Raw genomic sequence first — 16,507 nt, forward strand, 5'->3', positions numbered from 1 at the left:
CGCTTCAGTTAATGCTGATTTTATTTGGGCAGTGTTGTGTCTGTTATCATGAATTGCTATGGAGAATTTGGCAGAAATTAGGAGCCTTTCCAAACTGTCACATGACATTTCCAGAAGTACAGCTGGAAATGTTTACCATGCATACATCTGGGAATGTTTGTGTTATGATTACACCAACACGAGTAAGGTAAGAACAGGCGTTTATTAAAGTAGATCCTTCAGCAGTAGCTCCCGGTCTCTCACTGAACATTCTAAGGTGAGCTCTCGTCCAATGTTCTACAGGTGTAATGTATCAGTGGGTGGGAAAGGACAGGGGTAGGAAAGGAAGGTAGGAGAGGGGAAAGGGGAAGGAGGGAGAACCTAGAGGATATATCTTAAGTTACAGCACATCTCCCTTTGAATATGGGGAAAATAATACTGCAATAAACAGAAGGAGTCAAAATCAACAAACGGGTAATACAGTTAAGCGTCTGTGCTAGTGATACATTTTATAATCTGCTTGCCAGGATGGCTGCCGGCGAGACCTGGGTTCAATGGAGTCATGTGAGTTGGAGAGTGATCCGTCCTGGTGTTCTTCACTGGAAGACTCTGAGTTTTGTACTTTGGGACAGCTTTCTACATTGTCCATGCTCCAGATGCTTCCATCTTAGAGCTCAACGGAATTTTTGTTGACTCGTTTTATTCTCAAAGGTTTTGAAAATGAGGATATTCTGGCTCGAGAAATGTTAGGCTTCTTAATGACCACCCATTGACCTTCCTGCCAACTCTTCTTAACTGTACCCCATTTCTGGTCGTATCTAGATTTGTACCCTAGTTGGTGCCTCTCCACTTTTCCTAGACAGATTTCCTATCCACCCAGACTGGACACCCTCCATTGAGCCAGTTGGGTGTGAGTTTGGAACCTGGGTTTCACCCTTTAAGAGAGACCAAAGGAGCAACTCCAGTGACAGCATTTAGTGTGATGTGATATGACCATAACATCTTTCTTATGGCTTCTTCCACTGATTCACGGGATGCTAAAGCCAATCGTATGGTGTATTTTATCATCCTATTAGCTCTTTCTACCAGTACGGTGGCTTTTGGGCAGTAGAGCGGAGATTTGAGATGAGTTATGGATAAGGTAGTCATAAACTGCTTCATTTCATGGGAAGTAAATTGAACCCCATTGTCTGTAATTAGTGCGCTAGGTATGACCTCTTTGGAGAAAGTGTCTCTAAGGAATTCAATCAATGAAGATGTGTTGATATTAGTGACCATTTTTGTGGCTATCCAGTGGGAATGATAATCAATAAGTACGAACATGTACCTTTGTGAGTAATTGAGCAAATTCAGTGGACCAATAATGTCCAAGCTTAACTTGTCCCAAGGCTTGGTGGGAATGGATACAGGCACTAGTGGGGATTTGCGGATAACTTTAGATTTGTCGCTGGTTCCACATTCAAAGCAGTCTCTAACCCTCTCCTCTACCATGGAATCCATTTTTGGAAACCAACAGGTTTGTCTGATTTTGCTCTTTGTCATGCTTCTGCCTGGATGGCCTTCGTGTGCAATTTGGAGAATGCGCTCATACATTTATTTTGGAGGAATTATCCTACTACCTCGGTAGATGTGGTCATTTATGATAGATACCTCATCCTTCACCACCCAGAAGGATTTAAGGGTATCTGGACTTTTTGGCCAACCTTTGCAAATGGTGTTCTTCAGTTCGGAGAGAACTGAGTCTTCCTTCATGCTTCTCTCCCATTCTTCCTTGTTGATGGCAGGAAATGTCGATTGAAAGAATGGTTTCATCAGGGGGAATCACCTGGGGCTTCTCATTAGTGACTGGAAGTCTAGAGAGGCAATCCGCTATACAATTTTAATTTCCTGGTATGTAGATTATGGAGTAGTGGAAGCCTTGTAGCTCCAGTATCCATTTGGAAATACGCAGAGTAGTGTTTGCCAAGCGTTTGGTAGAAAACAAGGGAAGTAAGGGTTTGTGGTCTGTTTTCAGGATAAATGTGATTCCCCATCAGAAAAATTTGAAGTGGTTTATAGCCCAATAGCAGGCTAGGACCTCCTTTTTGATAGTGGAGTAATTGCGTTCTGCTTCCTTCAAAGTTCTGGATGCAAAGGCTATTCTTTTTTTTGTCCATTTACATACTGTGTAAGAGAAGCTCCTAACCCCTTCATGCTGGCATCAGTAGTTAGAGTGGTTTTGCCGTTGTGGTTGAATGTGTTTAGAACAGGTGCCTCTATAATAACTTGCTTCATTTGCGTGAACTCAATATGGCATTGATGGTTCCATTCGAATAGTGACCCTATTTTGAGTAGCTCTCTTAGTGAATGAACTTGTTCAGCAAAGTTCTTGACGTATTTGGACATGTATTCAACTAGCCCAAGGAAGGATTTAAGTTCTTCTTTATTTGTAGGAGCAGGAGCCAGTATGACTGAGTGTATCAGGCTTACCTTAGGTTTGATTCCTTCACCCGATATGGTGTGGCCAAGGTAGGTCTCAGATTCAACACTTATTTTGCATTTGTCTTTTTGAGTGGTGAACCCCGCTTTGCTAAGTCTCGTTAAGACCTCTCCCAGGACTTTATTGTGTTCTACTTCGGATTCTCTGTAAATCAGGATGTCGTCTTGGAAACACATTACTTTGTTGATTCGCTGTAATATATGTTGCATCATGTGCTGAAATACTTCGGCAGCAGATGATAAACCGAACGGCATCCTTGAGAACTGATAAGCTCCGAAAGGAGTTATGAAAGAGGTGAGGGATTTGGAATCAGGGTGGAGGGCAACCTGATGGTAGGCTGATGAGAGGTCGAGAACGCTAAAGAATTTTGCACCTTGCATGACTGCAAGCATCTCGTTGATGTTTGGGAGGGGGTGTCTGTCCACCCATATGTTGGAGTTCAAGTCTCTGTGGTCCACACATAAGCGGATGCTCTTTCCCCCTTCCTTTGATGCTACTACAATGGGAGCCAACCATTCTGAGCTTTCGATGCACTCTATTACTTTGTTGGTTCCCAATCTATCAAGTTCTTTTTAAAGTGGGTCTCTTATAAGTAAGGGAATAGACCTGGCTTTATGGACAACTGGTTTGTGCTTAGTTTTGAGTTTGGTTTTATGTAGAAAACCTTTCAACAGTCCTAGTTTATCAGTAAACACTGCCGGCAACTTCTCACAAATGTTTTGCTAGTGTTTGATCTCTCTACCAGGTAAACAGGTTCAGGCGCGTTTGTATCCAGCTTGATCCCTAAGTCTTTTTGGTGTTTCCACCCAAGTAGATTTGAACCATTTCTAGTGATGTCGACTTTTCCTAATGTGGATCGGTCTTTGAAGTCAATGTGCATAAGCAGCATGCCAACTAGGGGTATACGGTCCTGATTGTATCCCCCCGGATTGATATCAGGAGGCATTAAGGTGGATTCTTTGTTTCTTGAACTGATTTTAAACGTGGCTTCATTGATGAGGGTGTATGGGGAAAAAGAATCGGCGAATACTACATGCGGGACACTGTCAAGTAAAATTTCACATTTAGGGTATGTGTTACTAGTACACCCAGCATGGTTAGACACTTGGAAAACAATGTCTTCGTTGTAAACAGGATCACTTGTCACCATATGGGTGACTCTTTTTTTTAATGGTTTGCAAACCTTGGAGAAATGCCCTCTTTTATTGCATTTACTGCAAGTGACACTTCTAGCTGGACACTTCACATTGTTCACGAAGTGGTTGGGATTACCACACCTGTACCACCTGACCTTGTTTTCATTAGGATGCTGATTCTCTGACTCAGTAGATGAAGGCTTGGGCTTAGTGTCCTTTGTGTCGATTTTATTTATTTCATTGTCCAAAACTTGCTTGATCTCAATTGCATCTTTCACTCATTCATGCAGAAAGCAGTATGTTCTATGCTCTTTGCTAAATCAATGGCATGTTTTAAATCCGGTGCTTCCGCTAAAAGTCTTTCCTGAATCTTCTTGTCCGACGTACATCTAACTAGTTGATCCCTAATAAGGGATTCTGTTAAAGTTCCGAAATCACAAGTTGAGGCTAATCCCCTCAGGACAGCAATGTAGTTATTCACTTTCTCATTTTTGCCTTGTGACCTAGAAAAGAATTTGTGACGTTCTAGGACTATGTTGATTTTTCCCCCCAAATTGTGCTTCTAGTTTCCTAAGGGTGATTTGATACACATCTTGCTGTGCACCCCCTTCACCCTCCTCATTGTGTTTTACATTTTCTACTATGGAATCAGGAAGTTCATCAAATATTTCCCTTCCATGTTTTCCTAAATTGTGCAGAAGGATATGTTGCTTGCGTACTGCGGAAAATCTGTCACCCCCTATGGCAATCAAATATGATTCAAACAGGTTAACCCATTTCTTCCATGGTATAAGGGGTTCCCCTGCTTCATTAAGAAGTGAAGGGGGTTGAGACATTGCAAAAACAGCCATAGCAGAACGTAGGTAGAAGGGAGAGAAAAAGCAAAAGAAAAGAAAGAAGAAGAAGAAGAGAGAGAGTGAAGGGAGAAAATGTGAAAAGTGAAAATGTAAGAAAAGAGCAGGATAGTGAATCACAGCAAAGTAGAGCTAAAAATAAGTAACAATATGGATTATGTAAATTGCAATGAAAATGTAAACACCGATCCCTGTAGAGCTGCAAGAGCTGAGCAACATACAGCATTATACAAATTTCAATGAGAATGTAGAATGATATACAGTCCCCCTAACAACAGAGTATTGACAGAGTATACTGTGCCACAATGGGATTGTAATGTGAACAATAGAGCAAGGAGGCTAAAGTATATGTTTAAAGCTGTGCCTATCAGCGATGTAGCCACTAGCAGGCTGTGTATACATTCGTAGATTTGATTAATGTGAATCCACTTGTAAATCTTGAATTAGTGAGTGAATGAGCAATTTCCAACCTACCTGTATCTGGCTTACGTCACACTGTGAAGAGGTTAAAATAAAAAAGCTATTCACAATCCCAGTCAATCTTAGTTGCTGAGAGTTGCGAGATCCTGCATCAAAGATGCGTCGAGCAGCAACGGTTCCAAGGAGCTTTAGGTGGCGATGAGATGTCCTACATCAAGGAATGTGCCATGCAGCGGCGGTTCCAATGGAGCCATCAACGAGGCTTGTGAAGAGAGGTCCTGTGTCGTCAACGATGCAGTCGACAGAGGCTTCCAATGTGAAGTCCTGCATAGGACTGCGTCACACAGCGGTGGTTATGGGCTGCGATGTGGGATCCTGCGTCAGGGATACTTCGCTGAGTAGTGGTTCCAATACGAGACTGCGAGGACAGCGTTGGTTCTGCCCAAGAGACCACCCCTGGGCTGGCAGAGCATCGTCTGGCCCGCATCCAAGGGCCCAGCAATGGGATAGTACCACTTGGCGGTAAAACTAAACAGAAGAGTCCAGGGTTTGGGTTCAATGTGCCTTTTCTGTCCCTGAGGCTCTGATCAGTAGGCAAGCCAACTAGCCTTGGAGTCACTCTGGTGGTGGTCCTGGGTTCAATTTTCAGGTCCAGTCCTTCTCACTCAGGCAGCAGATTAGTAGTCCTTCTTGCAGAGCAGCACAGTAGTCCTCCTGAGTCTTCCACAAGTCTAAAGGTGTACTGAAGAGTTCAGTCTGAGGGACCGATATTTGTACTTGGTACAAACTTTGAAGTAGGAGAAGGTTCTGGAGGATACACCCCCACCCCCCGCCACCCAGAAGTGTTTGAAATTTCCTCCCTTCCTGGCCTAGCCCCAGCTTGACTGTGGGCACAAAAGACAAGTGTTAAACCCTTTGTGAGTGTGCTCAGGTAGAGGCTTTGTGATGTGCAAGCATGATAGTTGACACCTTTTCCTACCCTATCAAGTCATTGATTGGCCCATCCTGCTAATACCTATTCCCCCTTGTCTCACTCTCTGGGAGCTATACTAGTCATGCGACCCAGGATACAGACTGCAGACACCAAATGGTTGGGACTAGACAATGCTAACTTTGTTTTTCATAATTGTGACTTACAATTCGACGTTACCATTAAAGAGGGTTTTAAATTACAATTCTTTAGAGACCAAACTCAACATTTCTACCTGTTCCCAATTGAAAGGTATCACTTATTACATTTAATAGGGTCGCCCAATGTAATGGGAGAGGCGTACCATGCAATAGGGAAAAACAAATTTAAGAGTTTTTAACTGCCAGGACATGTAAAAAGGAAAAATAAATGTCCAACTTGTTAAATACACTGCACCTGCCCTATGGACTATTTAGGGCCTATCCTAGGGGTGACATATGTATTAAAAAAGGAAGGTTTAGGCCTGGCAAAAGGTTTATTTTTCCAGGCCAAAATGGCAGTGTAAACTGCACACACAGGCTGCAGTGGCAGGCCTGAGACATTTTTAAAGAGCTGCTTAAGTGTATGGCACAATAAGTGCTGCCGGCCCACTGGTAGCAATTAATTTACTAGCCCTGGGTACATGTAGCACCACTTTACTAGGGACTTATAAGACTCAGGAGGAGACGTAAGATGTGAGGAGATGTGAGGACGCGAAGCTTGTTGGAGAGCATGGGTGGAGGACACCGTGGAGCAAGCGAGAGGAGTTGCGGTTGTAGTAAGGGGGCATTCAAGGGTGTTTGAGGGGCCCCAAGACTCGGACCAGGTGATTAAGTCCAGTTTGGTCGAGCGGATGTGTGGCGGGAAGGCACTTTTTTTTCGACCTGCTGCCTTCTTTGCCGCCCCCATTTGCGGCCCACCGCACACCCCTTGCTGAAGGTGGCTTCAGCCAATACAGCCGGTATAGTTTCTCCACGCACTGCTTGCTACAGCCTGCTTCAGCTTGTGAAGCTGCTCTGGTATGGTCCACCATTTTACACTAGCCCCTTTGCAAATAGTCTGCCCTTGGTCCTCAAAACAGAAGACCGTAATAATGGCCACTGGAGGCCTCTACCCTTGCCCTTGCCAAGGCGATATCAAGGTGCTGGTCATTTTGTAGCCCGTTTGTGTGTGCTTTGGTGAAAAGAATGCGAGCTGATACTCATGATTTAATACCGGTCAAAAGGAGTGAAAGAGTGAAATGAGTAAGAGGAGCAGAGGGAGCAAGGCTGAGAGCACTGGAGCTGCGAGTGGGGTAACTGCCCACGGTGAGCAGAGGCGGCTATGGTTATTTAGGTGCGGCTTGTTTACACGTTTGGGGGGCTACCTCCATATTGTTTTTGTGGTTTTTCAATCCCCATAAGGCTCGCTCAGGCTTACTCACCAGTCTTCATTTAACCCATGTGCTGTTTGTGAGAAAGTGCCATCTTTCTCGCATTGGTATGCCCCCACTTTTTTTTCTGAACTGCTGATGTGCTTTTACTGAGTGTGCCCTGGGTTCCTGCCAACCAGGTACCCAGGGCCTGTGTTCCTTCCCTAAAAACTAAGTTGCAACTAAAACCTAATTTTCATCTCTGGCCACCTGTCATGCACTAGTAAATGGTACCCTAGGTACCCAGGGCATGGTGACCAGAGAAGACCCCTGAGGGCTGCAGCACTCTTTGTGCCACTCTCAGGGGCTCTGTACCCTGGCACCCACACACTGCCTTTGCAGGCTGAGTGTCTGAGTACAGAACCAAACAAAGAGTCGACATGGCACACATCCCTGTGTGCCATGCCCACAGAACCCACTGCCCTGGCATACCTCAGCCACCCCTCTAGCTGGGTGCCCTATGCTGGAGGTGTGGGCACAGGTGCATGAGCCCTGTGCCCCTATAGTACCCTGGGCCATTCCTGGGCACTGTAAGTGCAGTGATGCCTTTAAGAGTATATGGGGCTGGGAGGATGTCATTACGAACTCCACAGCACCATAATGGCCACACTGAAGATTGACAAGTCGGTACCAAACTTCTCAGGACATTAAACCCTCACTGATGCCAGTGTGGGATTTAATGTAAAATGCACCCGAAGGCATCTTAGAGATGCCCCCTGAAAACCTAACCTACAATCCACGTCTGGGCTGAGTGGCTGCAGAGGCTGCTACACAGCAGACATGTTGCTGGACCCCTGGGTAGGAGAGCCCCCGCTCTACTGGGCCTGCTACAATGCACATCCTGGGCGAGGTGCTAGGTCTCCTCCCCCAGGATGGGCAGGGGGAAGCTTCAAAGGCATGCCGCCTCTATGAGCTTACCCAGACCATTGGCTGTACCCAGCAACCAGCCCCCACCAACCCTGACCACTACTCTGGCGGGAAGAAGGACGGGAAAAACTACGTCAGGAAGGGGGGTTTGCCAGCCTGTGCCAACCCCACCCCTCAGGTGGGGAAGACTAGGTGAAGCACAACCCCGGGCCCCGCCCATCTTGAAGATGGGGAGCCCTGCCCAATCCCAGCTAGGCTCCTGCCCCCTCCCACAAGAGAGGAGCAGACTAGGGGGTGTACTCAACCCAGGACAGGGACCCATTGGTCCCTGTCCTTGCCCTACCTGTAACGCCCCTGAATTCAGTATTTAGGGGCTCCCTGATCCTTCCTTCCTCAGATCCCGATAGAAAAAAGAAGAAAGAAGATCAAGAAGAAGACCCGCAGCGCAGCTGCTAACAACAGGATGACAACAACTGACTTGGCCCCAGCCCTACCGTCCTGTTGATCCTGGAACCTGCTCCTGCCTAATCTCGGCGACTCCTGCAGACAACAACCTTGGGACACCCGGAGGATCTGCCTGCCTTGACCCTCTGGAAGATTGGGACTCCCCACAGCAGACGCTCTCCTGCAAAAAAAACCCTGGTGCCAGTCAGGAAGCCTCGGACCAGCCCACTCTGCACCCGCGAGCATGGGCCGGGTCCAACCAAACCAAGACCACAAAGACGTCTCCCCGGTGACTGGGACCCAAGGTCCAGTGCCCAAAGACCGTCCTCGATGAACCAGACGACGCCTGCAGACTCAGAACCAGGGGCAACCCCAACCGCGACCAGCTGAGGGTAAGCTTTTCCGACACCCAAAGACACCCCTGCACCCGGCGCCCTACAGCCCCCTGTGCCTCCCTTTGGGGTACCTACCTGTGCTCCAAGATCCCAACTTACCCCTCAAAGTGCTGGTCGCCCCTGGAGAGTCTCCGTCACCGAGCCTGCAGCCTTTGTTTCCCTTTGACCTCTCCCATTGGATAACATTGAGGGCCCGACGGCTCAAAAGCACCTTGCACCCAGCTGCCCGAGCACCGCTGGCTGTGCCACCTTTGTCCTATCCTACTTCCCCCCTTGCCCTGGGCAAGTGACCAGGAGCTCAGCTCCCACAGCCGCGTGGCCTGCTAGCCAGCAGCCACCAACCGGAGGCCCCCTGTCCCTCATTGGATATCACTGGGCCTAACTACCTCTGCACCCGGCCGCCCCTGTGCCGCTGGGGGTGAACTAACTGTACTTACCTGACACTGGGGGACCCCTGAGTCCATGCCCAGAACCTTAACTTCACCAGCCAAGTACTCACCTGGAAACCGGTAACTCACTTACCTGCCTTTAGATAACATTGATCAATTTTGACTCGAAAATGTTCTAAGTGTGTAGTTTTGAAAACTGAAAATATTCATATAAAATCAGCCGAAGTCCGAATTCCGAAGTACTCACCTGTGATCAGGGGAGAAGCCAGTACTGTACCTTTGAGCCCAGTACTGAACCGCAAAAGTAATCCTTACTGGGTTTACTAGTAATCTGTATTTTCTCCATAGGAACCCATTGTCTGCTTTTCTATGGAATTTCTTCTGTCTACTTTTGAAAACTTTAAATATTCTTTAAAAATCCTACGAAATACTGAAACGCAATTACCTACTTGTTTTAAGTTCAGACCCCGGTGCTGGCCCTAGAAGCCCAGTGCTAGATTACAAAAGTAACACAATCATACTTTACCTGCAACCTGAACTTTCTCCCATTGAATACCATTGCCAGATTGTCATTGAAAAGTTTCTAAGTGTGAACTTTTAAAACCGCTTTATATTCATGTAAAATCATTACAGTAACTAAATCGTTTTTGCTAATCTGGTTTCAGTTTAGACCCCAGGACTGAATATAGGATCTGGTCCTGGAACTACTAAAGTAATCTGTATTGTAATCAACTGTATGTTCCTGGTAACAATCCATTGAGTTCAATGCTAAAGTGTGCCTAAACCTGAGTTGCCTTCAGCAACTCCTGTGCCTATTGTGTTCACAAACTTTATTGCTTCCTTGCAAAGTAATTACATGAGAGTACTCATATCTAGCAAAGTATATTTTTATGACTGTTGGTTCTAAAAATAAAACAACTATATCTTTGGTTATAAAAACAATTGGCCTGGAGTTCAGTCTTTGAGTGTGTGAAATCCTTTGCTGACTGAGTGTGTACAACAAATGCTTTGCACTGCCCTCTGGTACTGCCTTACTGCTCGACCAAGCGACCACTTTTGAGAGTAAGGTCAGTCCTCACTTTAACCTCTGTTATACCTCTGGGGTTTGTGGACTCTATACACACTGTACTACCTTATGGTCCAGTATATATAGAGCCACTTTCTTACACTGTTTATTACATACCAGTTGTGAGCTGTAATTGTTTGCAACCCCAGAGTTGTTTTTTTAGTGTGCTTATGCCCCTTCCCTGTAGTATTAACCTACTAGGAAAGATGAGGGGGTGCTGACTCCACAGATTCCAAAGTCGTTTTCGCTGGATGCCGGTTGGGAAGCTCTGAGTGGCTTTGAGTGGCTTAATACTTGGTCCCCTAACTTCTCTGTAAAATCTTTTATCAGAGTAGCTTAAAGGTGCCCGAGTAGTGTCACATTTGAGTCATTGAGATCTGGGAGTGCTGTAGCATTAGTTGCTCAGCAATAAGGTAGAGCTCATTCCTGCAGAAGTGGCCCATCCAGTATTGGGTGCGGCTTGCAGGTTTTGAGGGCTTTCCTTCCGATTACAAATTTTTTCACCTATTTTGCCTTACAGCTGCACTTGCTTAAGTACCTCCAGGTGGAACTATGACTGTGGGAAAACTTAGATCCGGAAGAATACTCTCCTCAAGGCAATGTCACACCAAAATCTAATCCACTAAGAAAGAGTGCCTCATTTGGGAGTTCTCAAAGAGAGTGGAATAATACCTACGTATTTCCAAAAATTATCTGAAGAATTCTCCACTTCAGCCCAGTGGTGTAGACACCGATGCATGGGAATTCGAAGGTGGAGAAAATTAATCAGATGGCGTCTGTAGAGGATCTGCGTGGGTTTCATACCCCCAACCAACAATAAAATCAAGCGATCCATTCCAGTGAGGAAAAAAGTATTCCATCTAGGGATTGTTTACCGGTTTGCAATGCTAATGTAGACCAACCAGCCCCGCAGGCCTTACAGTCTTCTATTGTACTGGATTACACCCTTCCAGATATTTCTCCCTTTAAACCAGATTTTGTGGCGGTACATATGGGCTATGAACTATTGCTGAATTACATAAGTTGTAGAAAAAGTCTATAGGAATGTTTTCTAGTACCCCTAGTCTTACAACTTATGTTTTATCAAATATTTCAGTGTCTCCTGACATGTTTTTGAATCAACCCATTAATGTTTCATTGTATTATGTGTGTTTTTCTAAAACATTGCAAAGCCTTGAGTATATTTTTTCATCTATTTGGTCTTTATTAGAAAAACCTACTGATAGTTCAGATCACAACTTATATATTTTAACTGTAATACTTAAATACTTCAAGACTTCTCCTTAAAATTTTCTGGCCATGGCAATTCGATTAGTGCCAACAGTTCTGTGCCTAGCTTTATTGAGGTAGGTGTTCAAGTGGGTAGTCCTGAGTTTAAGTCTTGAATGAATGGCAATTGTTGTTACCAGTCAGTAGGCTTCAGTTGTGACAAGTTTAGACTTCTCCGACCAAAAGGTTATTAACAACAGGGAGGAACTGCCTAGTCATGTCTCTGATCGAGGGAAAAGTTGTGAAGTGTTTCAATTTTTTAAAAAATCTAAAAGGAAAAAATCTGGCTCCCAATGTAGAGGAATTGGCTTCTAAGCCTAGCAAAAGAAAGGAAAAAAGGAAATGATGAAGGATAAACAAGAGAAGTACAAGAAGGGTTAAATTCCCTATGACGGACTTGCAATCTGAGGTCCCTTCCGTCCAACCAATATCAGATAAAGTTATTGTCTCGGACCTTTAGGGTTCTCATTCTCGAACACCTGTCTTAAATCTGACTGAATCTGTAATGGTGAACAACGGCCCTGCTAATAAGTCTGTGCAGAAGGACCATGATCTGCCTGTGCCCATACATTTTAAGGCCGTATTTCCCACAATTGTTGGAGCGGAGTCCTTTAGGCCAGAGGCTTATCAAAGGTGGGGTAAGGGAATTGTAGCTAACCCCCAATGAGGAAGCTGATTTGGTCCTTCAATTGGTGGATATGTTTGCTGACCCTGACACAGAATGCATCCTAAATAGATCATGCATTTTATCTCTCTTCAAATAAATCCCTCAGTTGTCCAAAATTACTTCTAAAGACATCTTCTCAAAAGCCAGTGCTATAGCTGCCTTGTGGCCATTTGTGTTGGTCTATTTTTATCCCAAGTTAGTAGCAGATGAAGTTTAGAACTCACCTAATGAGCTTCGGCGGTCAGGCTTTAATATCTATGAATCATTTATCCAACGGCTTGAACACACTTGGGAATTGTCAATCTATGAACATACCGTCGGAGGATATGGGGACACAATTTAATCAGCTCAACCATGATCCTAAGTTTGCGGCTTGGGGGGGGCTCGAGGTTGCTGGGTCTGATAGGATTCTCATTTTTAAAATCAGAGAAGGAGAGGCAGTTCGTTACTAATCATGAAGAGTTATAAGACCAGCATGATAAGAACTGGAGGTAACCTCAAGTCCCCTGCTTTGTACATCCTGATGATGTTGGGATGAGTTTTCTATCATGGAACATTGCTCATCTGAAAGAGAACCTTCAATCTCTTTTGTCAGTTATAGAGGATAAAAAGGTTTTGATTTTTGCATTGCAAGAAACCTGGGAATCTGAGGATGTGATGTGGAGTAACTATAGAGTTTTTAGTATTTGAGCAGTTAAGGCAAAGTTTGGTCGCCATGTAGGGGGCTTAGTTGTCTGTAACATATGAAGTTTCTGGAGTCATTTTATTTAAAGATTTTTTTTAACAAAGTAAGTTTCTGGTTTGTCACTGGAAAAGCAGGACAAAATGGGGACAAATGGTTGTCCAGATCTAATATTAATGAATACGCACTTCCACCCAGAAAAAAAGGCAAGTAAAACAGCTAAAAGAGGTGGAGGGTGCTAATGGATAAGGCAAACCTGTGCTTCCCTAATGTGCCAATTCTATTGATGGGTGATTTTAATTCAACAAATCCCCCTAACCCATCGGAAGATGAGTTTTAATTGGAAAAAGAAAATGATTTGGGGATTCTGTGTCAGGTTTTGACTGCTCAAATGAGGGGCTGGTATTGTTAGACAATTAGTGAAATTGGTTGACAGCCTGAATATGGCTACTAATAGTAGATATGCAGGTGACCCGCCAGCCCAGCTGGCCTTTGACAACGGGAAGGCATCTACATTGATTGACAGTATAATAATCTCCTCTTAAAATGTTGGTCTAGTAAAGGAGCAATTGGCAAATTAGCAGGCAACGATCATAAACCACTTGTGCTCTCATTGTGTAGTGGAGCAGATTTAAGAAACTTTCTCGAATAAACAAGAAGGGATTAGTCTCTGACAACCGCATAAACATGACAACTTTGTTTCCCCTAGAACCGGAACAATATCTTCAGAGTCGTGGAAACAATAGATAACTATTTCACTCAGTCAATCGTGCATGCTTCGTTTCTACAGAGTTGCACAGAACTAGTGAGACGGGCGTTTCAATAAAAGGATTTATTGAACAGTCTTATTTCTCATGCAAGAGATATGTACTGCTACAATCGTTAGACAGAATGCGCATTATAATGCATACAGCGTGAACAGTAATATAAAATAATACTGTAATAGCATTGTCTGTTGCTTTGACATATATAAAAATACATACATAAATAACACAGGCTAAAATACTCAACTGGTGCTTCTAAAATACGCCTACCCCAGTATATTTAACCTAGCTCTAGTACCAGGGAAGAAGTAGGTGATGTCTTTAGTTATAGTTTAGTTCTGCCAAGAATTGCCAACGGTTTCTCTAGGTTCTAATCAGCACCATACCTTAGAATGAGAGAGGTTGGTATCTCTTTCCCTGAACTCGATCTCCCAACACCCCGCAAGGGGAGTCAGAGACACTGGAGCTGGATTCTCGGCAGGAGGATGACAGATTCTGGTCAGTGTGTCAGCTGGAGAGTTGGCTTCCTTCGGCACTTGCTGTGGCGAGCTGCGTCGTGCAAGTAGGTAGTCGAACTGCACCAAACCACACCGTGCTTTGCCATAGCAAGTGAAGGTATATTTATACCTTGAAGGTGTTTAGGAATGCCAGTATCGACGTAAAAGTCGGGCATGCGAACGTCATGAATGAACCCCTAAGGAATAGATGTTCATACATAATAAATGAGTTCTTAGAGAAATCAATATCCAGGCAAGGGGAAGTCTTAAAGTTTTAAGAGTCTGGTTTTCCAAGAACTCGTTGTGACGTGGATGGATGGATGTAGGTGACCATGCCTGTATTTGGTTAACATGAATAATGCCTAAATAAGGGTTGGATTTCTATGCCTAGAGAAGGGCAATGTGAATTGTGCGTATATAAGGGCATAAATCGGGAAACCTATATACGATATCTAAATAGACACACAACAAAGGTCTTTATGGCCATTCTTCAGATATAGTCTGTGGGCGAAAGATTTGGCTCCAGGGTTTTAATATGTGGCCACGACCTACCAGAAACCTGAAAAGGTAATATTAGGGTCCCGTTGTATAAACCTGGGGAACAGGACCTGTCCACGAGTTATCGTATGATGATTATCCTGTTGTGCATTCCTAGTAGGATTTATGCGAACATCTCCTGGCGGTATTGGAGGATTTGGTAAGCCATGTAGGAGTCTTCCTGGAGGTTCAAATGGGATTCTGTAAAGGCTGTTCGAAAACGGATGGCTGTTTAATTTAAAACCTTTTGGCAGAAGAGTATGCCTTCAAAATAAAACAGCCTCTTTATGTGTCATTCATTGATTTGACACATTACCTAGGGCATTACGCTGGGAGAAAATGTGTACATGGAAATGTCCAACCAGCTTATTATAGCTGATAATTCAATTACATGAGGGCTCATGGACAAGGGTTGATTTAAGGGTCAATGGAGCTTTGTCCAGAAAAATAGATAACTCCAATGGCTTAAGGCAGGTGTGCATTTTGGCTCTGCTCCTCTTCTCAATTTACATTGCAGATGCTATGATCGTATTAAACCTGGTTCGGTCTTTTCCGGCAAACCTAGGCCATTTCACTAATGTTCTATGTTGATGACACTATGCTAATGGATCTTACGCCAGTGGGCCTACAGAGGCAACTTGATGCATTTTTCAGAGTACTGTAAGGCCAATGATCTGAAAATAAATCTCTCTAAATAAAATGTGCCAAATGTGCTTAAGCGAAGTTACCATGGTTCACGAAGGGTACACACGCACTTTAGCACTGGCTAGCAGTGTTAAAGTGCACAGCGTCCTACGGTCAACATAAAATGAGATCAACAGAAATAGAGGAGTAAGGCAACATGTTTATGGGAAGACCATCTTGCAGGTCTAATGGGAAGCTTTGAGTGTTATGCATCCCAGTTTAAGCCAATTCTGGCCTCGAGTAGCCAATACATTCCTTTTGTACAACATCAGTACTATACGTGTTTATTTCTAGGCTTAATTTTAAGAGTTTGCCTAATCTTCAGCTCATAGACACATTGAGTGATCATCACAAATTTCCTTTTATATGTGTATTTAGACTGCATTGCAAACATTTTGAGCCATCTTGTTTCCTTAAACTATGGTCTATTGGTGCTAATAGTTTGTGTTTTTTCTTACCAGGAATTTCTCAGGGGTGAAAAGCTTCTGGATGACCTAATCAGCCGATTGCTGCACTTTGCGGAACAGGAAGCTCTCCTCGAACACTTGGAAAATACAAATACCTCTGGAAAAAAGGCAGCTGAAATACTTACAGAGTGACCGAAGCGTGATCCTGCACATGTTTTGGAAATGTCAGCTTATTTTCTGTTTGGTGGAAATACAAAGAGCTGAGAAGCCACACTATCTTCTGCTTGAATGTATTGAAATATTTCTCATACTGAAAACATACGATGAACATGTGTTGCAAGATCATGTCAACTGAATTTTTTTTTGTGTAAATAAATTTTATTGGCATTTACAACCAAAATAAGCATCATATTTAATAACACAGCAGGTCGTTGTATCGACATGGCACTCAATGATAAATGACATTCTGAGCCCGCAAAAACAATCCTACCTCCCTCCCCCCGTCAGACCCCCCCACCCTCTGTCAGTGCGCCTGCGACTAAGAACCTAAAAGTATAACCTACACGGGTTACCACTGTACATCAAGAATTCTCCTCAGTGTGTGATGCAAA

At 44.1% G+C, this 16,507-nt stretch overlaps 1 protein-coding gene across 3 annotated transcripts in view; it reads left to right on the forward strand.

Moving 5' to 3' along the window:
* Positions 1-16,296, forward strand: part of MTRF1 (mitochondrial translation release factor 1) — a 215,479-nt gene extending 199,183 nt beyond the window's left edge. For all 3 annotated transcript variants that reach the window (XM_078657380.1, XM_078657382.1, XM_078657381.1), the window contains exon 10: positions 15,951-16,296. In XM_078657380.1, coding sequence (XP_078513506.1) covers positions 15,951-16,088 — 138 coding nt within the window. In that variant the 3' untranslated portion in view covers positions 16,089-16,296. The remainder of the gene's footprint in view (positions 1-15,950) is intronic.
* Positions 16,297-16,507: the final 211 nt, after the last annotated feature.

The sequence above is a fragment of the Lissotriton helveticus genome, chromosome 8 (genome assembly GCF_964261635.1).
Source record: "Lissotriton helveticus chromosome 8, aLisHel1.1, whole genome shotgun sequence".
Taxonomy (NCBI): domain Eukaryota; kingdom Metazoa; phylum Chordata; class Amphibia; order Caudata; family Salamandridae; genus Lissotriton; species Lissotriton helveticus.